Raw genomic sequence first — 25937 nt, forward strand, 5'->3', positions numbered from 1 at the left:
GTATTAATTAAATTACAGACACACTTATCTTTTACATACTGGTCATTTTTAACTGAAGTGGTTTGGCCACAGCTTGGAAACAGATTTTTATATGTAACTGATGAAACTGCTCAGCATGGGGTTGTTAGTGATGGTTGGCAAACACATAAAACACTTTTTAATACATCATTTGAGGTTATTTAAGACAGGAAGTTTCTGCTCCTACTACTGCATTCTGTCCTCTGTAACCTACGCTGTAGTTCGCTGCTGTTCACCTGGATTAGCTTCATTATGCCTTACTTAATATCCAAAAACAGCTTATTGGAGCAGAATGGATACAGCTAAGATGATTCTAGGCATCTTGATATGCTGGTGCATAATTCAGGGTATTCATACCAGTAAAATGGTGTTCCGTGCTGTGGTTGCATGGTGTCACTGCGCCCTGGTGTCAGGCTGAAGAACTTCAACCATCGCCGACTCAAGCCGTGTTTACACTGTTGCAAAAAAACTACTCGCGTGCTTCCTGCATTGCTGCATATGTGACAACGGTCATACACACATGTATGTATGCACTATGGGTGCAGCTGTGCAGGGCTTTAAATGTTCACATTTGTTTAACTTAACCTTTCTGTGCCTCGTGGTGTTTGTTTTATCCGGCTATCAGAACAGATTAGAACAGATTCTAAAACTTGCTAATTGCTGTTTTTCAGTGAATTAGCTCCCACAGACTCCCCTCACTTCCTGCTGACAAACCTGCGTAGAACAATGGGCTTGTTTTTCCCCTCGATAATGAGAACACAGCGTGGTACTTTCAGACCACCACGGCCTCCAATGCAACCACGACGGGAGCCGTGATTATTAAAAGGCTCCACCTAGGAGATCATGATGGAGGTTCCCTGTGTGACAGTTTAATTGGAGGAAGGTCTGATTTTTTAAAAAAGCTGGTGAAGCTCCCCGACGCCTGAGTTTCTACATTGTTTTTTACAGTTTTAGTGCATCCAGTGAAAGATAGTCTGCTAATTCTTTGCAAACAAGTAACATAAAGGTTAGTTTGACTTTCCAGCAGCAGCTCTCAAACATTCGCACATTCACTACAGCTGCAATGCAAACCTAAAATTTAAAAAGCTTCCTAAACTTCAGTGGTTTAAACCAATAACTGAGACAGTCTGCTGTCAGAGTCAATCCTAGTGAAATTCATGGTGTTGTGGATCGCAGTAGTTCACATTCAGAAAAATTAGGATTTGCTTTCCAAAATTGAAATTGGCAGGAGCTCTCTGTAGTCACAGTTTGATTCATTTCTTGTGCGATAATTGCAAAGACACTTAAAGGCACTGTTCATTGTGTCAGTATGGAGTTGGCACACAGATAGGACAGTAGTTCTTAAGCTCCACCCACTCATGTTCATCTCAACCAATCCCAGCCTCTACAAATGAATATCAGGACAAATACTAAGAGTGGGGCTTCCAGTTGTTTTCAGCAGTAGTAATTACATATTAAAATATAATAATGCAATTAAAAATATAGTAGTAGAATGCTGTAATTGTGACCTTTCAGTGCTTCTACCACTCAGTACGCTCATTTAGAAGCAGTCTCTTAACTCATTACTGCAAGTCCTGGTGCACTTTGTGTGTGTGTCACCAGTGTAAATGTAAGTGGGGATGTTGGTGGAGTTGACACAGTAACTCCTCTTCCGTCGGCTCCTGGATCTGCTCTCTAGAGAGAGAAGGGCAAATCATGGGAGAAAAGAGGAATGATTTGACAGACTATGGCTTCGCTGTGGCTTCATTGGTAGATTTTACAGTTCTACGACTTCCAACAAAGCAGCAGTGTCAACCTACTTGAACATGAGCTGAACAGATGTATCATATCGGATCTTCTCCACGTCTGTGACAGAGCAGCTGTGACTGCGGTCCCACTTATAGATGAAGTTCTGTAAGAAAACAAGGAACAAAGACAGACACAAGTGTTTGTGTTGTGAGCATGTTTGATATATAGTTTATATTAAAAGATAAGGTTGGCATTATCCTAGAATCTAGATCAGTTATCTCTTTAAATATGTGGGATAGAGTCAGTGTGTGTGTTCATGGTAATTAAGGAACATGTCACCCGGTGCAACAGTGTGTTTTTAATAGTTTTTGAACAAGAGTGGAGCTCTATGGCACACAAGATTTATCTATCTGTGGTATGCACACAGTCCTTGTTAGTAGATACTGTACATTCCCTGCAGGCTTGATGATGTGAAAAATACCACCAGACAGTATTTTTGATTATACATAACTCTCTTTGGTCTTTTAACCTGCCAATATGGGCCTTGGGAAAAATATTCCTCCCACATGTAGTGACTGCCTACTTTTTTGAATGTATTCATTTAATTGTTGAATTTTCTGGTTCATCCTGGATGAAGAAGCTTCATCTGGATGAAGAAGCTTCATCCAGCCTGATCACAGTGCAACTGAGAAATAACTTCATTGTTGTTAATCGTTGGCATAAAAATGGTAAAAGTCAGAGAGGATGAGGGACTGTGATCTATCTAACACCCAGTGTGGTGTACATTTTGTTTAACACGTTGTCTTTACAGGCCAAATAGGAAAAGAATACAACTGAATCCTAAAAAGACGCTTCTGGTTGAGGTTATGTGTGTAAAACATGAGTAAAACAATGTGTTATCTATCTGACAGCTGTACTGATTTACTGTAACTGCAGACACATCTGTTCTGTCACACATGAGAGACGGATGAAGTGACAGAAATGTCGACATGGACAAAATGATGGACAAGCTGGAGGTGAAGAACACCATGATGTAAGCAGGGTGTCCCCACGGAGTGTGTGTAGCTTTTATATCATGACTTCTTCACATAGGAAAAAACATTGTGTTTCTGTAGTAAGTCCAATCTGGAAGTAGGTAACTTAAATGCACAAGGAAGTTCTGTTTCTATGATTACCTGCAGTTACATGTGCCTATTTGAACGCAAGTGCAAATACCCAAACCGTCATGATTGGGTATGGTTTAGTTACAGAACTTTCCCTCAGGAGAACAGGACTCAAGTCCTTCAGAAAAATGCATTACTTTATTTGTAGACTTGTTTTTATCAGTTGTCAGTCACAGCTTGGTTAGGTTTAGGAAAAGATCATGGGGTTAAAATAATACAAAAAAAATACAAATATAAAAGGCAGCGTACATTAAACACAAAATATACACATGTGCCTTCATATACCATGTGCACTGATGTAGAGCAGCATTCCAACTGACACTGGAACTCTGTTTTCAGTCTGTTTTTTGCAGCCATGTTGGGGATAGAATGTATCTGCCTGTGCTGTGTGAGTGAACTGACCTCTAGGATGAGCGCCACAAACAAGTTGACCCACATGACAGAGGAGACGAGCCACCAACACACAAAGTAGATCTTGGCCCACCTGGGCAAAATAAAACACCATCATCATCATCATCATCATCACCACCAGTTGCTGTGTATGTAAAACATAGTGTTTCTTACTCCGTGGTGTATCTGCTGTATGCGTCCATGAAGGCATGCCAGTTGTTGACGACCATGAGATCGTACAGCAAAATGATGGATGCCTGACAGATGGGGAGGGAAGGATATTTATTTTGTCATAATTACAGTCCCCAAAGCATCACAGAAGTACCTGAACACCATCACTGACAATGATAACTGATCCCAATCATCAAATGTCAAACAATGACTTTAAAAAGTGTGGAATAAAAGAATACAGACATATTTCACAAAAAAACAAAAAACAGCGATGAAGATGGGACTGTTCTTGTTACTCACAGCAAAGTCGTCAAAGTTGTTTGGCCAGTAGCCCAGCTGTTCGTAGGTGCCGCACTCCATGCTGTAGTTAGAGGTGATGTTCTCCATGGTGGTATTGGAGAGCACACTGGGACACACACATAGAACACACCATCACACACACATCAGCGCTGACTCACTGAACCAGGTGGAACCCTGTGAAACCGAGTCTGTGTCACAAATGTAGCCTCATTATTTGGGTCTGTAACAAATAGTACTGACCAACTAACCCAATCGTTGAGTCTACAGGTTACCTAACTGTGAGTACAATTACACTTGCATGTCTGCTGAATTACTGCAAATGAGCCGACTGAAAAGTGTAGGAGAGACTCTGGCTGGCAGTGGGGCTGGTTCTGTTTTAGATCCTGTCCTGGGTTCATAACACACCAGGATTCACTAACCTTTCCTATCTTTCCTCACGTTGGTAGACACTGACTGTCACTTTCACAGGTTAAAAAGACAGTCGTCGAAGCGACAGAGTACATGAGCTGTGGGTAAGTAAAGTAATGATGGAAGTAAGTTCCCAAAAGGGAAAAATGGAGCTTGGATGTTGTTTAGTGAATCTTCTCTCACCAAATGTCTGCAACACTTCTGCATTTTGCATTGCCACATCTTTTCAATCTAACAGCGTATTCACTTAAGACTACAGATGTTAATGAATCCAGCTGCTGTTCATGTGATTTGCATTAAGTGCCATTAAATAAGACCTGGAGGCTCGTTGTGACGAGTGTAATGAGTATCTAGAGAACACAAAACAGAGTTTTCTGCTGCTGAACTCGGGCTGTTGGTCGACTAGATCAGTGATTGAAGGAGCTGAATAATTGGGGGAGGGGGGTTGTAATCATATTACTAAACTGGACCTGCTGTGAGTCACAGCTGCTGCGAAGTAACTTCGTAAAACATCTTTTAATTTTCTGCAACATTCTCAACAGCTGTCACAGAAGTGCTTTCATTGTCTGAACTAAGCTTCACTCTGTCAGTGTGTCTCACTCCCTGTTTCTAGTCTCCCTCTTCTGTTTGTGTGTTTGTGTGTGTGTGTGTGTGTGTTTGTGTGTGTGTGTGTGTGTGTGTGTGTGTGTGTTTGTGTGTGTGTGTGTGTGTGTGTGTGTGTGCATCTGATAAAGCAATTTAGATGCAATTTCCTCTGCTGCAGTGGTCACTGTGCCATGGGAATCAGGTGCAGCAGAAAGTCGTATTCGCTCCCTCCACATTCTGTCTTCATACTGTACCTCATCTCTGGAGGGGGTTTAATGGCCCCTTCAAACAGCCAGATCCCAAACACGGCAAACACATAGTACACCACCTGCACAGAGAGCATAAACAACACATCTAGCACTCCTCATGTCAGGCTCTTTGCATATAAACTGCTCTGCATGTCACTGCTGATGAAACTCACCACCAGTATCCCTGCAAAGGCCCTGAGGTTTTTCACCAGGTCCAACAGTGTACTGGCAACCAAAGCCATGAGCTGGAAAACAACATGGAACACATGAGACACACAAAGGGGCCTGAAAGCATCAATCTGTGATGACGCTGCAGCCTCTGTTTCACATAAATAGTGTTTTACTGTTTCAATTAGGTAATGGGAAAGGAGGGGCGTGAGATGCATGTCATGTGGCATGTGCTCTAACATCTACATCACATATAGCAAATCTGCAAAGCTGGGTATGAATGGATAGAGGAGAGTGTAGAGTAGAGTGATTTGCAGATGAGTGCTCTTGTTAAGGATTGTAATGCGGGGGTTGAATAACTATGAGTCTGCAGCAGTCATTAAAAATGGCATTTTGTGTTGAATTTGGAAAAACCACCTGTAATATTAGTTGTGTTGAGCTATTTCAGTTGTTCTTGTTTCAGTAGTTCATTGAACATAGTAAATGTATATATCATAAATGATGCTACTTTAGCTGCTTGCAGTTCCCGTGAACACTGCAACCACAGTGTTGATACAGAAGAAAATGTCTAAATTAGTCTGAAGTTGTAAGCACTGTCTTTTTATATGGTTTTCATTGTATGATTATATGATGAAGTCCGTGTGTTTGTACTTGAATGAACTAATTTCTGACATAAACGACCAGTATCTTGTTGAGAGGGTAGCTGAGCGTTATCCCCCAGCCATACCTTGATATCCGGGATGATGCGCAGGAAGCGGAAGACAATCAGCATGTTGACCAAACGAACCATCTCCCACAGAGACATCATACCATGAGAGGATGGGTCCCTGTTGCAACACACACACACACACACAACCACACACACACCGGACTGAAGTTGAATTTTACAAAGCTTACTGATTTTACAGACACACAGAGTCATATAGAGATGAGGAGGAAAACGTTTTGTGCTCCAGCCTCTGCATCTCGTCCCTGTGACTGTATTAGATAGTTTTAGCTCTCTACGTTATTTGTGTTTTAGCTGATAATTTTGTTTTAGATTTGGTGTCACGTGTGGATTTCTCTTTGTATATATGCTCTGTTTTTTTCCTTCGTTGTCTGTCTCCCTTCAAAAATGTGATTTTGATACATTCCTGCAACTCCAATATCAATCATCACTGCAGATTTTCCAGTATAAAAAGGCACACACTGAAGTTGAATAAGCAAACATTCACTTTTAAAATGAATGGAAGAAAACACAAACCTACCAGTGAGAATAAGGAAGCCTATAGGTGACAAATATAGTGATCTGTAGGGCCTGATGGGAAAAAAAACACATGAGATCAGTAAAAAAAATAAAGTGCTAAATAAAGTAAAATAACAAATGAAATTTTCATGAAACGTTTTACTTCATTAAACATGATTTGGAGTGGAGTGTTTGTGTCCAGCTGATGAATGTAAGTCCAATATTTACTCTCTATTAGCTCTATTTTTGGTCTCCACCATCTCCTGAGGGAAACATCGGCTCTTTAGCTGCCAAATGCTCCACTTTGTTTGCCAGCTTGACTCTAACTCTGTCTGTCTGAGGTGGCACATGAGGATTACGGTGCCACAGACTCTCGATCGGTCAGAGATTTGGACTTTGACTTGGCCATATGCAAATAATGAGTGTGTGGGTAGAGCAGTGTTACCAGCAGCAGGATGGTGAGGAAGCCATCAAAGACGTTGTTCCTGTAGGACAGGTACCCTCTCCAGCCAAAGGCAAAGATCTTCACACACATTTCAAACAGGTAGTAGAGGATGAAGCACAGGTTGATGATCTGACAGGTGGACAGCAGAAGAGTAAAACGGGTTAATTTCTAAGTGTACACAGTTTGAACAAGGCTGCAATGGCGGATAAAACAAGCAACCTTCTAATGATTTTGCTGTTTTGAAAGGCATAGAGTTTGGCTGAAGGGGGAGCTGGAGAAGATGCAATCAAAAGTCGCCCTGTTTGTTGCAGTATTGGGTTCAGTAATGCAAATGGTGTGAACCCTTAATATTATTAATGCTTGAAAAATCAACCTAATTACAATAGAAGTTCAAAACATTTAGCTGGGGGGGTATCTGGGGATTTTGGGGGGTTTATTGCGTGCGTTGTGTGATGTGATGAACAAACTTAATAACTATAATGATTAAGAATCATCCTCTGTGATTTTCTGACTGTGATCACCTCCATGATGTAGTTGTCTCTCTCTGCTGTGGACTTTTCAGAGTTCAGCACCAGGACAGTCTGAAACACACACACACAGGTCACATTGCCACATGGTAAACAGCTTGGTTGGTGTGTGAGGGAGAATGTGTATAAGCATGTATGAGTGGACATTCTGCAGTGTGAACAAGTGTCGTGTCCACATTGAGGGACCACAGACTCAACTGACATCCCCTGAGTGAGCAGATATCAAGAAGATTTTAACTAGCTTACTATCAGATCTTACATGAGGTTATAAAACAATCTGTAGAATCTGCACCCTTTAGAGATGTATCTGGTGGAGCAGCATGTCTGCCCATGAGCGACGAGTGCATTTTAAATCCTTAATTTCAATGGATCTGATGCCCCACATCTCCATGCTCACCAAAACTTCTTCTCTGCACTCCATAAGAATAATGCATCTTATAGATATGATTTGGAGTGTGATATTAATGATAATTATATCAAAGGCACATGATCCTGTGATATTGTCGCACCAAGCAGACACACAGACTTTTAAAGGGGTGGGCATTGTCAATAATAGTATCTCAAAATCAATTCTTTGATGCGTAGGAAGCCAGTACGACACTTTGAGAACAGGGGAGATGGTTCCACATCCTCAGGTTTAGTGAGGACTCAAGCAGCAGCTTTCTGGATTAGCTGTAAAGGCACTATAACAATAATGAAGTCTTCTAAAAACAAAAGCATGAACAAGTTTTTTTAAGTCTTGTTGAGACAAGAGTTGTTTTAGTCTTGCTATGTTTCTAAGGTGGCAGCAGGTTCAAACTTCAGGGCTTCAACATGCGCACTGGCATTATTCTTTTTTGCCACCAAAAATAATCATGCTTATTTAATGACCGGCACATCCAATCATTTGCACGATGCATTTATTCACTGACTATTTTAGTCCATAATCGCCTGGATCTATTGTTGTGCAAATCTGCTCGTCTTCCACATAATCATGGTGAGATATTTTGTTGTTTTCCAAAATGTGAGCATGTGATAAATGATAAATGATGTGTGTGTGTGTGTGTGTGTGTGCAACTTACACATATGCACACGACATTGGCCAGCGCCACTGCATTTCCAATTATAGTGAGATAGTAGTGACTGAAGATCACTTGGAGTCTTTGCAGGACCGTAGAGTTGTACTGGGGCAAAGGAGGGTGCTGGGAGGGACACACACAAACAGATATATGAAAATGAAATGTAATGTTGAATAACTGTTTGAAGCAGCAGAGCCCATGTGTAGTGCTCTACCTCCTTAATGCGATCTTTATCCAGTTCATCAAATATCTTCCTGAACTGCTCTCGATCCATGTAGCCAACGTCTGCATACTGCTGCACCTCCTGAAGGCCACAAAGGAAAACAGTCAAGGCGAAGAACCAAATCTTCTCATCTGAGTGTGTTTTCAATTGAAATATTCTTGTGGTCGAACCCACTGTTGGGCTTGTTTTGGTCTCCACCAACTCCTGAGAAAAATATCTGGCTCTTTAGTTTCTAAATGTTCCACTGCGTTCATCAGCTAGTCACTAACTGCTGGGTTTATCAGACCTCAGAACTCAGTTCACACGCAGTCCTGGTGGTGTTTCTGCATTTATATGTCTGGAGTCAAAGCAAGGAGCCTGAGGCTACCACATTCTGAACATATACTCATTCTGTGCCTCTTGCTGAAACCTTTAAAATGAATTTTCAAGCAAAAGGTAAGAATTGATTGACAGGAATTTATACACTGTTAAGAAACTAATTTAAATATCACATTTCTTAGATATACCTTATATTGTATTATATTTAGGAGAAAGGTAAAAAGAGTTACAGAGTGGTTGTCCATGTGTGTGTGTGTGTAGCAGCACAGCTCTGACCGTTGTGATGGCTGTTCTGTAGTAGCTCTTCATCTGAACCCTGGACATCACCTCCAGCACCACATCAACACGCACACGCTCACTGGCAGAGAAAACAATGCATCTTATATTAGAGGAGGAAGGTTCTGAGCTGCCCTTAGATCTATACATTTATACATTTTGTGCACATCCATCCATCATATTCATGCATACAGTACACCACCCACCTCCATACAGCACACACACTTGCATACTCACATACCTTCCTATATGGATAATAAGCATAATAATGTATGTTTTTAAATTAAGGTTAAAGGGACATTTTATCGCTCCTTTTTCTAATTAACCTTGTTGTGTGTGTGTGTGTGTGTGTGTGAGTGTGTGTCCCTACTCGGCAGCCTGTTGAGCTCCCTGGCAGGTGAGAACTTGGAAAGCAGCTCGGATCCCCAGTCGTCTCCTGATGACGGACGTTTGGACCGACATCTGGACCAAAACATGAACAAAAAGACATTTATGTCCTCAGTGAGCTCATGTTTTCTTCCTCTGCCTTTGGTATTAATAGTTGTCAAGATTTTCTGAAGATAACCAATAAAAACACAGAGCGGCAGCAGGAGTTTGTGGTTTTATTGGATTAATGGTGATGACTTTGGTTTAGTAATGTTTGAGAAGACACCGCAGTGTATGTTAGAATCCAGTCACACTCACTTTATGTTCCAGCAGATGGCAGTTGTGACTCACCTGTTCCACACACAGGGCCATACTGCTGTTTGTGAATACACATAACCACAGGCACCTTCACATTACTGCAGATCATTTTCAAAAGCATGCTGTGTTGCTGCAGCCCATTTGTTTCCTTTTGAAACGTGCCATAGTGTGAACATACTGTATGTGTGAACTGCTGCTGACTTGAAATTTCCCCATTGTGGGATAAATAAAGGAATATCTTATCTTATCTTACATCAAGTCAGAATTAACTTTGAAGTCATCTTTGCTTGGCGATGATGCAAAACTAGAACGACACTTAGACCAACATCCAATGCAGACTTGATGCTCACTGGGATGGATTACACAACTCTGAGTCTCAGACATAAAAAACTATATTTACAACACAGCAACACTAACTAGGAAATGTTTAGCTGTAATGTATAGTATCCATGATTTGTGGTTAATTAAATAAAACATACAAAAACCACTGTTTAGGTGCTTTAGCTAATGGCCAGATTAATGGAGGGAAGGGAAGAATGTTTTCCTTAGTAACGTAATGTATTCATCCCTGTTAGCTCTCTGTCCTGTGACTTGTGGCACAGCTAATCCTGTTCCAGATCATAGCCCTATCCCCCTTTTACACCCACTCTGAAGTTTGTACTTGCTGACAGTGGTGCACAGGGTGGGCAATGCACATTTATCTAAGCTTGGTCTCGCAGTCTTCAAACAGAAAATAGATTCCAAACTGTAGGAGGTGAGTTTGTCAGACCTGGCTGTTTACCAGGCGGGGAGGAGCTAGTGAAAAGATGCCAAAGGTTGCATCATGAGAATTGGAGTTTGGAAGCTTGGCTGATACTCTGGCTGGATAAATGGATGTCTCCGCCTCTGATGCTTCCACTACAACCACTCTTTTCTTATCATGTCTCTTGTGAATCCTCCAACTTTACAGAAGTGCAGTGCTTTGCACTGGAGTATACCTTCGAATCAGTCAGTGGTAATAATGAGGCTCGATATGTGACAACAGGCCAATGATTTTCTGGAATTAGGTTAAGCACAAAATCCTTGATGATGACTCAGAGTTGGGCGTAAGCTGTGGCAAAAGACAAGACTGTCAGCTAATTCCTCCTGACTGCTTGGTTTTTCCCACTGACACACCCACTTTTCCAGCTGGCAACACTTAAGTGAGCGCAGCCACGATGTGTTTAGTAAAAATAAAAAAGCCGCCCACAGTAATGATGTCTGTCATGTAGAATCAAAGCAGCACTCAACCACAGCGCTCACTGGCAACCAGAAGAGAACTAAGCTCATACTGGGTGACGTCCAGTGTGAATGTGAGGAGCTGTCATACTGTCTGTGTGACTCACCAGTAAATATCCCCTGAACTGGTTATAGATGATGGCTGTCAGTAGGTTCATCAGAAAGTAGGTTCCTGCCAGGAAGCAAAACAGATTCCTTCACACTGACACACATTTACACTGTTTTACCAGCAAAATCATCAATCAGTCTACTAGAGTTGACTGACAGACGGACAGAAGTAATCGCCACTTACCAATTACACTGAAGGTGACAAAGAAGATAGCGTAGCCTCTGTTCAGGGAGTAGGCAGGGATCATCACTGTGGGAGGAAAAACATGATCAGACTCACAGAAACGGAGCAGCGTTCAGGAAACATGGCTCGTTCATCAGGTGACTGATCGCGTACCATCCGGATTGTTGGCTGTGGTGAGCAGCACCAGCAGAGAGGTGAGGGAATTGGGCAGGTTTCTGAAATGTAACTCCCACTCCCCGTTCTTCTTCGGATCCTGAGCAGAAACACAGAGGGAGAATGATGAATGCACGAATGATGAATAGAGACGAGGAGAGGGAGAGTGGACCTACACCTCCTGTTGTTCTCCAGACACAAGGGCTACATAAAGTACTGGAAGTTCATTTGGTTCCAGCTTTTGAAATATAAAGATCTGCCTTTTTTTTTAATATAAACAGTATGAACCACTATCTAAAAATATGTAAATATGTCATTTCAAACAGCACAAAATACTAAATTTAAAAAATGTAACTTGTTTATTTGGCTCATATTATATGTGTTTTGGCACAGAGCCTTCTTCAGAGCGTATACAGGCTCAATTCAGTAATATCCACAGGGACAGAGTTAATACACAGCTATTGTTAGAGCCAATCATTTATGAACCAACGTCTTTTCTATATACAGGGACCTATCACCAATCACACGTATGTAGTTAAATCTGATTTAAACTCCATTACAGACAAAATGAAGCTTCTGAAAACTTTGTTTCAGGCCATCATTGATTCACTATTAAGAAGGGCACATAGATTAAAAGCAGCCCCAACTTAAAAAAACATTTAAATCTATACCCATGAAAGTTCTGAGTGTACTTTCACATACCCAACACATTGGATATACACACTCCTCCTCCAGTCGGCATCATGACTTTCTCAATCCCACAGAATCTCAGTGAAGGAGGTGACCCGTGATTAGCTTTAGCATAATGTTCTGTATAATCCATGCTGCCTTGCACGGACTGCAGTTTGGTGCTCTTGATATTTATTGTTGAAGGGGTTGTTCGGTTTGTCCAGCACAGGGACAGAAGGATGTGTAAATCACATGAGTTGGCTAACAGTTCATAAATCCCTGAAAAGGAGTTTTCCTCCCAGTGTGGGGATGATTGAACAGTTTCACATTAGCCATGCAGTGTTGTTCCTTCAACGATTGTTCCACTTTCCTGCACATCCCAGTGTCTTGTGTGTCTCTTTTGTTTGAGAAGCACAATGTTCAGTAGAAAAACAAGCCCAGTCTGGATTCAGCAGTTTCAGTAGATAGAGGTGTGAACTGATCGGCTCCAGTTTCCTCTTTGTGCGTAGTTAAATCCAAACACGACGGCAACAAAACAACAGGATGTCTTCCTGTGCTGTTTGTATCGATTTATCTTTGAGTGATGAGGGTTAATTGGGGTCATGTCCAACAATTTCTTCTCATTTTCCCACAACCATTCCAGCCACACAGGGCGCCATTGTAGTCTGAGCCTGTCGGAGGTGTCAGCTGGATTCATATTGTATTTAGCTGCAGAACAAGGTGCAGCAGTTCTAATAGGAAAGCATTAAGAGGACTTACTGCTGTTTCTCTGTTGGACACGTAATAGACAACAGAGTTCAAAGCATCTTCCTGGGGAGGCGACCATTTACAGTGTGTTTTCAAGCACAAAGTAAACCACTGGCGTCTTTTGTCCTTCTTAAATTGGAAATTTGAGATGTGCTACCTTTTTATATTTAATGGAATACAGTCAGTGGAGTTTGGGTTTCACACTCCACTGAGTTTTCCCATTGCTATAGTGCAAGTCGATATAAAGTGCTACCATCAGACAACTTGCAAGAGGAATTTGCCATGTAGGCATCTTGGTTGACATGTTAATATATAAGCTGACAATAAAAACTGTGATTAGTTGCAGTCTTTAGTTAAATATGTTACAGTGGGCAGACAACACATGTCTTTTACAGCACAGATCACCTTTGGACTAGCTGTTGTAGTAGCTGTATTAAATAAATAGACAACTATTTTATGTGGGTTTTTTATAGTGTACCATCCCTGTCAAGACAAACGGGGTGAAACACACAATGTACTGTTGATTAAGGTTGTGCTCCATGAATGGATTTGTGTCATTACACATACACACACGCATACATACATGCATTTGTTTTGCATATTGCTATACATGATGTCTGTGTTTTTAGTATCATTATATGTACTACTGTAATGCCCCTCTCCTTTGCCTGCTGTGACTGTGAACTGTTCCACTTCCTGGTTTAGTAACTATCAGGCTTGTTGGCAGAAACCAGTTATTCTAGTTAACACGTGTTTCATATCCTAACCGTTCAACTTTCTCTCACTGAGACATTACTTTTAGTCAGTTTTTAGTTTGTGTCTTTATTTTTCAACTGTGTTTTTAATGTCCATACAAGCCGGTGTGTGTCAGCAGCACAGCACAGTAGTGTGTATTTAACAGGGCGTGACCACAAAGATCTGAACTCACCTCCGTTTTAACAAACAGCAACATGCCGATCATAGTGAAGAGGCAGAGGTGGAGCGCAAGCAGCAGGATGACACTGCAGAGACAAGAAAACACACCCACTCCGGGTGGGGTGGACAAGCCTGGGGAGTCAGTGACTCTGAATCTGAATCTTTCCCTGTTTTTCTAAGATACTCTCCCAGAGTCTCTTGCATAATCTAAAAATACTGCAAGTGGCCACACTGGCTTGCTTTAAATGAGAAAACATAAGAAAGTGTAGAAAAAGACATGATTTGAAACATGTTGCATAAATCAATAGATCTTAAATAGTCCTAGCAGTGTAAAGGAGTCAGAAACCTGGCGATCTCTGGCAGGGTCCTCTTGATGCACTTCAGTGTCTTTTTCATCAGGGAGGAGTTCTGCAGGAGGAAGAACGGCCGGAGGAGTCGCCGTACTCTCAGTGTCTGATTCAAACAGAGAAAAGACCAGATTACTTCTTTGAAAGCAGTGTGCCTTGTGATTCTTACTCTACATGATCCAACTGATTTTACCAGCTCCTTCTCAATACAGGGTATGAAAGTTTGAAGTCTTCCTGGTTGAGCGGAATACATGAATTACCCTGACTTTATTATTGAGAAGACAGTATTGTTCAGGTGACACTTGGACAGAACTGTAAATAATCTAAACTACACTACACTGTCCCTTTTCATTTATATTTAGTCATTTATGTCACAGAATCATGAGATCTGAAAATATTAGGAGGAAATATACACACAGGCAGCCGTGTTGTTCAAATTGAACTGTGAATAACAGCATAAATCCCTAAATTTAGTTCAGACAAACTCATTTGGCATTAACAAATATTGGATTTAGACTCTAAGAGCTATGTTTATCTCACAAAGGTTATTATATCATGTGTTTAAAACAATGAGGGGACATCAGAGCCAAAATGAAACTAGCAAAGGTCTTGCTCAGACAAGACTGTTCTCCCCTGATATGTCAGTTAAACATAGTTTAACATATTCTCCCCACATTGTAATGATACAAAGCCAACGTATCCCTTTGATTTAATTAAGACGTTAATTTGGTGACACAGTAACAGTTGTAGGATTAAATGAGAGTTCCTCACTCAAATTCACTGATGCTGCTCAGTGTGAAATGTATGCTGGGATACTGGCTTCCCCAAATTTAGTGAGCCCCAAAAGTATCCTTGATACAAGATGGATGAAGCAAGAACACTTTGAGTCATTTGGACTGCATTTGAATGGGACAGTGACTGATGACACTTCTCAGATCTACTAGAACAGAAAAGAACGTTACATTGTCCAGTCCTGCTGACCATTCTACAGCTACAACCACACTACGATGTTCTGAGTCACCTCTGTACGAATGCTGAGTGCTTGATGGTGCACAACATGCTCAAAGAGGCATTATAGGCAGCCTCACCTCGTCACACACCATGCTGATAGACAACACCCAGTCAATGATGGAGACTGATATGACTACCATGTAGCCAATCAGCCATTTGCTCTTCCTGAACTCCTCCCAGCCAATCAGGTAGCTCTGAGGACAAAGCAGACGGAGTGAAGCAGTGGTTCAAATGGACAAATAAGTGGGAAAGTGGGAAAGCAGCGAGATTATTTGGAAACGTCACATGTGGAAAAATGTGTTGAAACCCTTGTTTTACCAGATGTTAAGAGAGCAAATGTTTTACTGTCTTCACCTTGACGGCGAGATCGAGACAGAAGATGATGAGGCAGACCATCTCGATGCTCTCTGTGAAGCCGCAGGGAGGCTCCCAGGACGGAGAGCGATGCCGGGGGTCCGAGGAGACGGACAGGGAGGAAGGGCGCTCCACAAATGCCAGCAGCAACACCACTGCGATGGAAAGGCCCAAGCCCCTGTGGCAAGGACAGATGGGTGAGCGGATGCATCTATGCATGTTAGAAAGATGCTTAGACACAGGAACGTTCTGAGGATCATTCACTCATCTCAGTGTGCCGGTGAAGCTTACCAGATGGTGCTGTCTAAAGTTTGATCTTGCTCAGAACAGAGTTGACAAGTTTACCCTGTATCCTTCATCAGCACTCACAATCCTCATAGCCACATTGTTAAAGGAACAGTTCAACATTTTGCACAATATGTTTATTGCTGCTCGCTAAGAGTCAGATGAAAAGACACCATGTCTCAATGCTAAACATGAACCTAGAACCAGGACACAGCCACCTTAGACTGGAGACTGAAGACAGGAGGAAACAGATATGTAACTAATTCAAGTCAGTTACAAAATCCCCACTGGACCACTCAAGCCATTAGTTTTTTGATGTTGCTGTACTAAGCAAGCTGACATACTGATACATATACAGTGTAGCCTATCCTGTTTACATGCTGTACAACTGAGGACTTGACCCCAGCCGGAGGTTACAGAGCAAGATGCCACAATGTCATGGTAGCTTGTGTTTGTACAATTTCAGCATTTATAAATGAAGTGAAGTGAGCCTTCCTGGAAACCACTAAAATCAGCATTTAATGGTGGAATTGTTAAGCAGCATTAGCGCATTTCCAAAGGTTTCTTTATCACCTTCGAAGGCAGCAGTAGCGTTAGCGTGTAGAGACTTTTTTACTAAGGTTAGTGATTTATTACATTTTGTCCAAAGCCCCACAGCCCTTATTTATAAAATGTCTCAGAATCACTTGGAACAGAATCACACTGAAAGTTAAACACCAGGTAAAAACAGCTCTGCCCCACCGTGGGACTGAGAGAATTCACGACAGTTCCCACAGTGACTTCCAGCACTAGATGGATTATTTCCTGGGGAGACTGCGGCATGATTGCTTTATGATATTTGCACTCACAAAGTAGAAATAAGAACAATGTGTTGCAGTTATCCAGACAGTTCTGTCTAGGCTTTAATTATAGAGATAAATAATACAGGTAACTAAGTTATCCAGGTAACATAAGTAAGCATGAGATACATTTACAATCAGTAGGATCATGACTCAGCCCTCACATGTTGTGCAGTACTGCAGGTGCAGTGACTCTACAGTTTCAGCCCCTGCAGCGATGTGGCCAAAACATCTACTTACTGCAAACATAAACTCAGGTACAGTTGCGCTCACACATGACCTGGGCGAAGCAGGTGTTGACTTACCACTGGCATATCCTGGAGTAGTACCATCGATACAGGCGGAGTGAGCTGGCATCCACCCGGTGGTTGATGGACCGGTACTGTAAGCAAGCAAACAAACTTTATTGATACTTTTTATGACATAAAACATGCAAGAAATGCAAGAAAACGGGAAGAGGACAATAGAGTAAAAACAAAAAGAAAAAAAGCTTCAACCCATAAAAAGCCAAAGAAAATAGGCCACAGTGAGGATAGAAATTGCTGTGGAAAACTATATAACAGAATTCTGACAAAAAGACATCGACACAGATATGAGGGTTAATGTGGATCGGTCATGTCATTGCCAGCAGCGTTGGATCAGCGTGTCGCTCTTTCAGAGTAGCGACGGCAGCAGCATGAGCACCTTTAGTTTGCAGTCTGGACCGTGGAGCAGCCAGATGTTCCTGCTGTTCTACTCTCGGAGGCACAGATGTGACCGTCCGTGTAATGTCTTGTAGAATAATCTGATCTGGGGTGATCTATGTTTACTCTTTGTAAAAAGCCTCACTGTGGACATGTAGACAGAGGTCATTTGCTGAGGCAGGTGATTTTCACAAAAACCTTTAGGCTGAAAGACGAGTATAACTTCTGCAGTGTTCCTTAATTGGAAAAAGCAGGACTGAAACATATGTGAAGCTCAAAATGTAGAGTCATGTTCAAACTTGAACCAACACACCAGCTTAGTAAGTATATTTTCAAATACTATAATATACGGTGGAGCTTTTTATACAAAGCGCTTTACATTAGTACCAATTCATCGAGGATGAACACAAAAGACAGAAAAAGATCCTGCCCAAAATACTGGAGCATATTTTGTTACTTCCTTTGTATGTTTACATACAATACCAGTGAAAAGTGTGGACACACCTTCTCAGTCAATGGTTTTTCTTTATTTCTATTATTTTCTACATTGTAGATTAATATTGAAGGCATCAAAACGATTGAGGAACACATATGGATATATGTAGTAAACAACAAAATGTGAAACAAACCAGAATATGTTTTATATTTCAGATTCTCTAAAGTAGCCACCTTCTGCTTTGCTGACACTCTTGGCATTCTCTCAGTCAGCTTCATGAGGTGGTCACCTGGAATGGTTTTCAGTTTACACGTGAGCCTTGTCAAGAGTTAATTTGTAGAATTTCTTGCCTTCTTAATGTGTTTGAGACCATCAGTTGTGCTGTGCAGAGGTAGGGTTGGTACACAGCTCTTTAGAGTGAATATTCCACTACTTTTCTAATCCATATTATGGCAAGAACCACTCAAGTAAAGAGAAACGACATCCTTAAGTGCAGTCGCAAAACGCTATGATGAAACTGGCTCTCACGAGGACCTCCCCAGGAAGGGAAGACCAAGAATTACCTCTGCTGCAGAGAATCAGTTCATTAGTCACACATCTCAACATAAACTGTTCAGAGGAGACTGCGTAAATCAGGCCTTCATGGCTGAATTGCTGGAAAGAAGCCACTACTGAGGGAGAAGAAGAAGAAGGAGAAGAAGAAGCACAGCCAAGAAACACTTTGAATTCAACACTTTGAATAATCTAAACTATAAAACATATTCTGGTTTAACAATTTTGTTTACTACATAATTCCATATGTGTTCCCTCAAAGTTTTGATGTCTTCAATATTAATCTACAATGTAGAAAATAATTAAAATAAAGAAAAACCATTGAATGAGGAGGTGTGTTCAAACCTTTGACTGCTGCTGAATACGTTTCATTATTTGTCAAAAGAGAATGAAAAGAGTGAGGGGAGTCACTGGACGCGTACCTGTATGGCGTCCTCGATGAACACCACAGCTTGCTGGATGTAGAGGTTCTCGTCACCTGGGGACAGTGAGACAAGTGAGAGTAGAAGGACCACCTGAACACTATCCTGTGTTCAGGAGCCAAAATGAACAAAGATCTTTCCATGTCTCACAAGTGCTCTGAGCGCTGTGATCTTCAGAGTCCTCAATCACCATGTGTGCCTTCAGTCAGTGGAAAACATGCTCTCTGGCTGAGGCAGACAGCAGAAACTACCTCAGACCGTGTTGTCTGTAGAACTGGTTGGATTGGGAACTCAGATGAAAGTTTGTTTTTACTTCAGGCAAAACTGGGAAAACCAGGAATTGGTATAAAGCTGAGAGCCGTGATAAAGGTTTAGCTTAATTTTCTAACGGTGGGTTATTTCTACACGGAATCTACCCACATGTGCAAGGAAGTGTGTAATGTGAAGACTGAAATCATTATCACACATTATCAGAAGAAACAGCATACTGATCGTGTAGCTATTCTTACAGCTTCACCAGTGTGTCCTCAGGGTGGCGCTAGCAGACAGGCCACGCGCATCACCGCAATCAACACAAGAAACACTGGTCATCTACATTTTTAGTCGCCAGAAGGATTGACCTCTAGAAACACTGCATCCTACATCTCCCATAATGCAACAAATAGCATCATTTAATCTGACTGTCCCTGCCACATCTTTCGAACTCTTGTTTCAAACACAGGCGCTCTGTAATAGGCTTCAGTCGCATGCCAGGATCACCCTGATGACATCATCAGGGTTATTTTTTTCAGACAGTACAAAGCTTCACCAGAGCCACTGAAGACATTGTTCTGTTTTTAAACCCTCTACATAACCACTAAACTGAGCCTTATGGGTAAAACTGAGTGTAACACAGACCCTCCGTAGTAAAAGTGAAAGTGCACCTTGAAAATGAATAGTTTGTTAAATAATTGTGAGCGGCTGACAGGCAGCTGAACATCATTCACAGACCTTTTTTACCCTAACAGGTCATACTTTCTTGAAGGCAGTGCAGCATTCCCAACAATCAGAAGGCTTGAAGTATTAGCTCAGCGATGAAGCTCAGCGATGAAGAACAGAATTAGTTTCTGCTACATTTACAAGCTAGAGGTGGAACATAACTTGTACTATTATTAGTAGTAGTAGTGTTGTTGTTCATCATTAAAAAGTTACTGACTATTTAATGTTAAACAAATATAATAATATAAAATATACAATAAGTTCCACTTCCTGGCTTATGAAGGTGATATAAAGACCGCTGGGTCCCACAGCATCAGGTTTGCATCTGATGCCACAGAAATGTCTGATACACCCTGCATGAACTCCTTCATAAATCATTACGGCTCATGCACCAGTTAACCATGACTTAAAAATCTTATAAAGTGTTACCGAACTATTCAGAAACATGGGCTGTGTGGGGTTTTTCCACAGCCAGCACTTCAGGTCACATGACGGTCTTTATATCTATGTTATAGTGCCATTCAATCAATCAATCGATCAATCTTTATTTATATAGCGCCAATTCATAACAGTGTTATCTCAAGACTCTTTCCATAAAGAGCAGGTCTAGACCAAACTCTTTAATTCAGAGCGAGACCCAAATTCAACATTAAGGATTCAAGAATCCCCACATGAGCAAGCATCAGATATTATATTAGGCAACAGTGGCAGGAAGAACTCCCCTTTAACAGGAAGAAACCTCGAACAGAACTCAGAGGTGGGATACTATTATTGAGATAAGCCGATGAGTGTGCAGCCAGACTCAGTGAGAGGACACTGATGTCTGTGGAAGGAAGCAGGAAGAAGTTTTTCAGCTAGCTAAGCACTTTTCCTTGGAAGAAATAATACTGTAAGTGCTCGATAATAACGTGTCAGAGTACAGTAGAACATTTCAGAGACTCACACAGCACAAGATGATTACGTTCATTGACTCTGACTTCTCCATTCAGCGGTAAGTAGAAACATATATGATGACTCAGTTGTGGCCACACACACCCACACACACTCACTCGCATATTCACGCACACACATTTGGTGCTGCTGACTCCATGCGTCACAGCAGGATGTGTCATGGCGGTGGGTGCCACTGACAAGGCAACACTTAAAACGGCTGCCACACTGCTGAGACACACACAGCCAACACACACCAAGCGTGAGCTGCACATCTCACTTGTTACAGCAGCAGTAATGAATTCCCCAAAGAGAAACCCTGTGCTCTGACTTCTAGCAGCACCGACATTACGTATCTATGAAACAATATTCATATTATCTATTTGTTATTTCCTGCCATCAGCAATTTTGTACTATCTTTAACTTTAATATTAAGATTAACTTTAAATCTGAAGGCCTTTTTCAGACATCGCTTGCTTCATCTATCGGTCAAAGTAATGGCTTTTTGTCATTCATCTGTCTGTAATGGACAGTTTCCTTCATGGCTTTATTCAGACATGACAGTGAAAGAGCCGATTACAGCTAGTATGCCAGAGAGAGAGATGATATCACTGCTTACAAAAAATCCATCAATGTCATAATTTCTGGAACAGCTGTGCTGCCTGCGCCAGCATTAAATGACAGGACGTTGTGTTGGGGATCTAATTCATTCCTGTTTGCTTACATGCTGTATTTAAAGCTTTTTCCTGGTTTATCAAACTGATATTATGCCTGAGAGATGATATGAGTGATGATAGAGTGTTTTTAATAAAGCAGAGCAAGACGTGCATTTAATATCTGCCTGTATTAAGAAAGTTATCACATAACTATTATTGTTACTTAACACTTTAAGGTTAACTATCACTAATCAGCTATTTGAATAAAGTATACACTTTCTCATACTGTGCAGTTAGAGCAAACATCCTTCCATAAGCAGAATAAGGCTGGCTCAGTGATAACAGCAGCCGATCACCAGCCTGTTCTCACATGAAGTTACCAGCTTTGCACCTTGTCATAGCACTTAACAAAACCACAAGGATGTATCGGTGTCTAGGCTGCAAGCTGAAAGGCTGCAACATGATGGAGCTCTGCTAACCCCTGTTTCCAGTGTGTGTGCTAAGATAGGCTAAATGCATAATGGTTCTATCTCTATACTGGTCTAATCATCCTAAACCGTCAAAGCAATTCTGATCAATTCTTGATTCATGTACAATAAACTGGGTTCCTTGAACAAAATGGTGTAAATGTACTCCAGGTTGATTTGAGTGGAAATATCAAAGATTGTCAGTGTGGAGACATCAAACACTAAAGTGCTTTGATAAGAGACCATGTGATTATACTATAATCAGCAATGTAGATCCATCCCTATGAATGTTATCTATGGACACATCATGTACATTAAAACCTGGCGTGACATTAGAAATTCCATTCATAAGCCTTAGTGAGTCTATATGTGGCATTAGTTTGAAACTGCTGCATGAAAATGGCAGAGAATATCAGTGAGTCCTTTCATCTGCGTTACCCTGAGTCACGGGACACTTCGCTGCTGCTGTAATTCTATTAGCTTTACGCAGCATAAGAAGGGGGAATAGTCACTTCATTGCAGAATAGTTTACTATATTGTGTGTCACGGCAAGTGGGATGAAACCGATCTGAGCTGTAGGAAATCAGCGTATCTTAATTCAAATACAACATACAGTATACATCTGTTCTACGTCTACGAGTTGAAGAAAGGCTGAGAAAAAGGAGTGCAGATGGTTTTACACGACCTCAGTTAAGTGACTCCACTCTGACTTTACATTCAGATGTGCACACCAGATAAGTCCTGCATCACTGGGGGTCAAATCACCTTCCAGTGCTCTAACTCAACTTTCCTGTGACAGGTTAAGTAAAAATAAAATGTGTTAGCTATACTGAGTAAACGGTTCATACACTACAACAGAAACAATGAGTTAATAGGCACAGATAAACATTGTGATTTACTCACAAAAAAAATCTAATATTTTGTAGTTTCAGCTTCTCATGTGTGAGGATTTGATGTTTTATATAATTGCAAGCTGAATATCTTTAGTGGTTATACTGCTGGTTCATTGTGATTTTTACGATTTAACACCATTTTACAAACTAAACTATTGATTAAATAATAGATTATATACACTCAGTGGCCACTTCATTAGGTACCCTTTATTAGTACACCTGCTTTTTAATGCAAATATCTAATCAGCCAATCAGCCACGGTGGCAGCAACTCTGTGCACTAGGGCATGCAGACACTGTGAGGTAGTTCAGTTGTTCTGCAGAAACTTCTAATCTTGTATGATTTTCACCACAACAGTCACCAGATTGTTTTTATCTCAAAACGACAGTTTTAAGAGCGAAAACGCCTTGTTAGTGAGAGAGGACAGAGGAGAATGTTGGACTGGTTTCAAGCTGACAGGAAGGCCACATAAGCAGGTGTTACAACAGAGTGTGCTGTTAACAGCATGTGTGCATGGGTCCACCCTGCCATGTGTCAATGGTTCAGGTTGTATTGATATTCTTAGCACACATTAGGCCCTTTAATACAGACTGAGCATTGTTTAAATGCCACCGCCTACCTGAGTATTGTTCCTGAACATGTGCATCCTAGTCTACCATCTTATAACGGCTACTTCCAGCTGAATAACACTCCTCAGGTACGACTCTAGGATTTCAGTCTGCTCTCGGGCCAAAGTACCTACCCTAGAACCTTCCCGTGTTAGGAAGGTGCACCTAGCACAGTTTGCTCTGAGTGTACGCTGTAGCTACATGACTGTTGGGTCCAAGGTGACCAGATCGTCCCAATAAAGGTGGGGTGGCTCCTGTTTTTGGGGCACGTGACATGATGTGTGACAGCGATGCTCTTCGTCACAGTAACTGAATGTAACGTCAGATTCAGATTTTGCATGAGGCATCGTTAGAAATGAACCCAACAGTGTGTTGAGTCTTTACATTTAGCTCCCCCTGGAATGACTTCAACAATAAAATAAAACGATAAAATGCGACTGACACATTAATACATGTTTGTAACAATCCAGCTGTTTGTGACGGTGCACCAATAGCTAAAATCTAATTTGTGCCTTTTCCCCTAACAGGTCCTGCATCGTGACCTTAACTTGAGGCCCTGGACCCAGCACCAAAAACTAGAGTTAATACCTTAGGGGCAGGGGGGGGGGGGTTACTACAGGCAATATAGGCCTGGGGCCAGAACGCTAAGGGGAGCACCACTGATTCAGGCTCACAGACATGCTGCCATGATGCACACTCAAACATAAATGTGTTTCATCTGTGAAGCTGAAGGTGACAGCACACACACACACACACACACACACACACTGCCAGTCGGTGGGGGTGATAATCCTGTGAATGGTACATGGTCTGTATCTGTGGAGCTCCTTTCTACTCATTTTGAGCACTCACAGCACTTTTCCATCACATCCTCATTCACCCATTCACCCATCACTCATTCAGGAGGGATCTAAGATGCAGGAGACTGCTCCTTCACACACATTCACACACTGACTAAGCTGGCGGGGTCAGTGTCTTCTCCAAGGACATGCTGACTTGGGGGAACCGCGGGATCGAACCGCCGACCTTCTGATTGATGGAGGACCCGCTCACATGAGTGTAGAACTTTTTGCTTGTAACAGAGACAGTGCTGCTAATGTAACTGGACATTCAGCCCAGACTTTCACCAGTCAGCTGAAGGACTGTGGGTAGAAACCTTTCCCTCGTGTTGCCCCCTACCTGCCCACTCGCCCGTGTCCCTCTCCACACTGCACGACTCCCCGGCGGCAGAGTACGACATCCGTCTGCTGTCCGCGGCGGACCGGGAGCCATAATCCCCGGAGGCTCCGTTCACACTCCCGGTCAGCAGGCTGTCCGTTTCCATCCAGGAAATCTGCCGCTTGTCCGGTACCGGAGAGCCGCTTCGCAGCTGGGGACGTGAACGCAGCAGAGGTGGTGGGAGAAGGCTGACTGTTGGTCTGGTAGTCTGATGGTGCGTTCACTTCAAGTTCCAAACAGCACAACAAGCAGTGGGCGGCGGAATGTGTTTTTAGGAAGTGCTGCTCTTCCCCCTCCCCTCCCCTCCTGCTCCTGCCCCCACTGTATCACTTTACACCGACTTCACCAGCAGAACTCCACCTACAGCGCTGCACACGCCGTAGGGTGGAGGGGGGGGGGGGGGGGGGGGTGAGACAGGGGTGACGAGAGAGCAGGGAAACTTGAAACCTCGAGCAGATGATGTGTTGCAGCAGCAAGGAGTAATAATAAAAAGTCAAGGGAAATAAAAAAGTTGAAAAAGTAACCAACCCCCACTGTGGTGCCCCCACCCGGCCTGTGCCCAGCCCTGCTGCTCAGCTGGCAGGTATGAATGTATGAATGTTTATGTCCATCAGGAAAAGAGCAAAACTTTAAATTCTCATGGAAAGTCCAAATAATGACATACAGACTCCACAGTGATGATCATCAGACACTGTGTCAGAACAGTGATCCACTAAGTCTGTGTTTTAGGTCACAGTTTTCAGGAGTCAAAGCCCTGACGAGCTACTAATTCTGACTTGGTGAATCTAATCAGTGAGCAAACCACAAATTTGACTTGTATCATGATTTCAGCTTTAGAAATAGAGCAACTACTAATGATTATAGATGATCTATAGATGATGCTTTAATAGAATGAATTGGTGAGTCTATAAAAGTGAAAATATATTATTATTATTATATATATTCTATTGTCAGTCAATGTAAAACAGTGATTGAAAAAATAGAAATGAAACGAAGGAGAATATTTGGCATTTTTGCAACAATTAATTGGAAAGTAATAATTCTTTCTCTCTCTCTCTTCTTTTTTTATTTGGATAGAACATAAAAAAAGATTTCATGCATTATCATCACTTAAGAATAATAATATCTTGTCTTTTTGACTGAGCGGCTCATTATTAATCTGGATAAAGATGAAACAGTAGCCCACTACAACAGATGAAACATGTCATTTAGCCCCCCTACCTCACATGATGAAGTGACAATTCATTGGTCAGCTGACTTACTGAATAAGATATCTGCCCATGTGATCGT

At 41.8% G+C, this 25937-nt stretch overlaps 1 protein-coding gene across 1 annotated transcript; it reads right to left on the reverse strand.

Moving 5' to 3' along the window:
* Positions 1-953: 953 nt before the first annotated feature.
* On the reverse strand, positions 954-24822 carry tpcn2 (two pore segment channel 2). The gene is made up of 25 exons (XM_070833593.1): positions 24609-24822; positions 18898-18953; positions 17110-17186; positions 15681-15858; positions 15404-15520; positions 14315-14421; positions 13982-14054; positions 11638-11737; positions 11485-11550; positions 11300-11364; positions 9622-9713; positions 9252-9333; positions 8649-8738; positions 8438-8557; positions 7371-7430; positions 6850-6978; positions 6427-6476; positions 5907-6006; positions 5185-5256; positions 5018-5091; positions 3771-3876; positions 3474-3556; positions 3312-3393; positions 1818-1909; positions 954-1692 (listed from the first exon to the last, which is right to left on the reverse strand). Exons 1-25 carry the CDS (start codon positions 24751-24753, stop codon positions 1614-1616), a joined length of 2295 nt encoding a protein of 764 aa, XP_070689694.1. The 5' UTR covers positions 24754-24822; the 3' UTR covers positions 954-1613.
* Positions 24823-25937: the final 1115 nt, after the last annotated feature.

The sequence above is a fragment of the Pempheris klunzingeri genome, chromosome 1 (genome assembly GCF_042242105.1).
Source record: "Pempheris klunzingeri isolate RE-2024b chromosome 1, fPemKlu1.hap1, whole genome shotgun sequence".
In the NCBI taxonomy this organism is placed as follows: Eukaryota; Metazoa; Chordata; class Actinopteri; order Acropomatiformes; family Pempheridae; genus Pempheris; species Pempheris klunzingeri.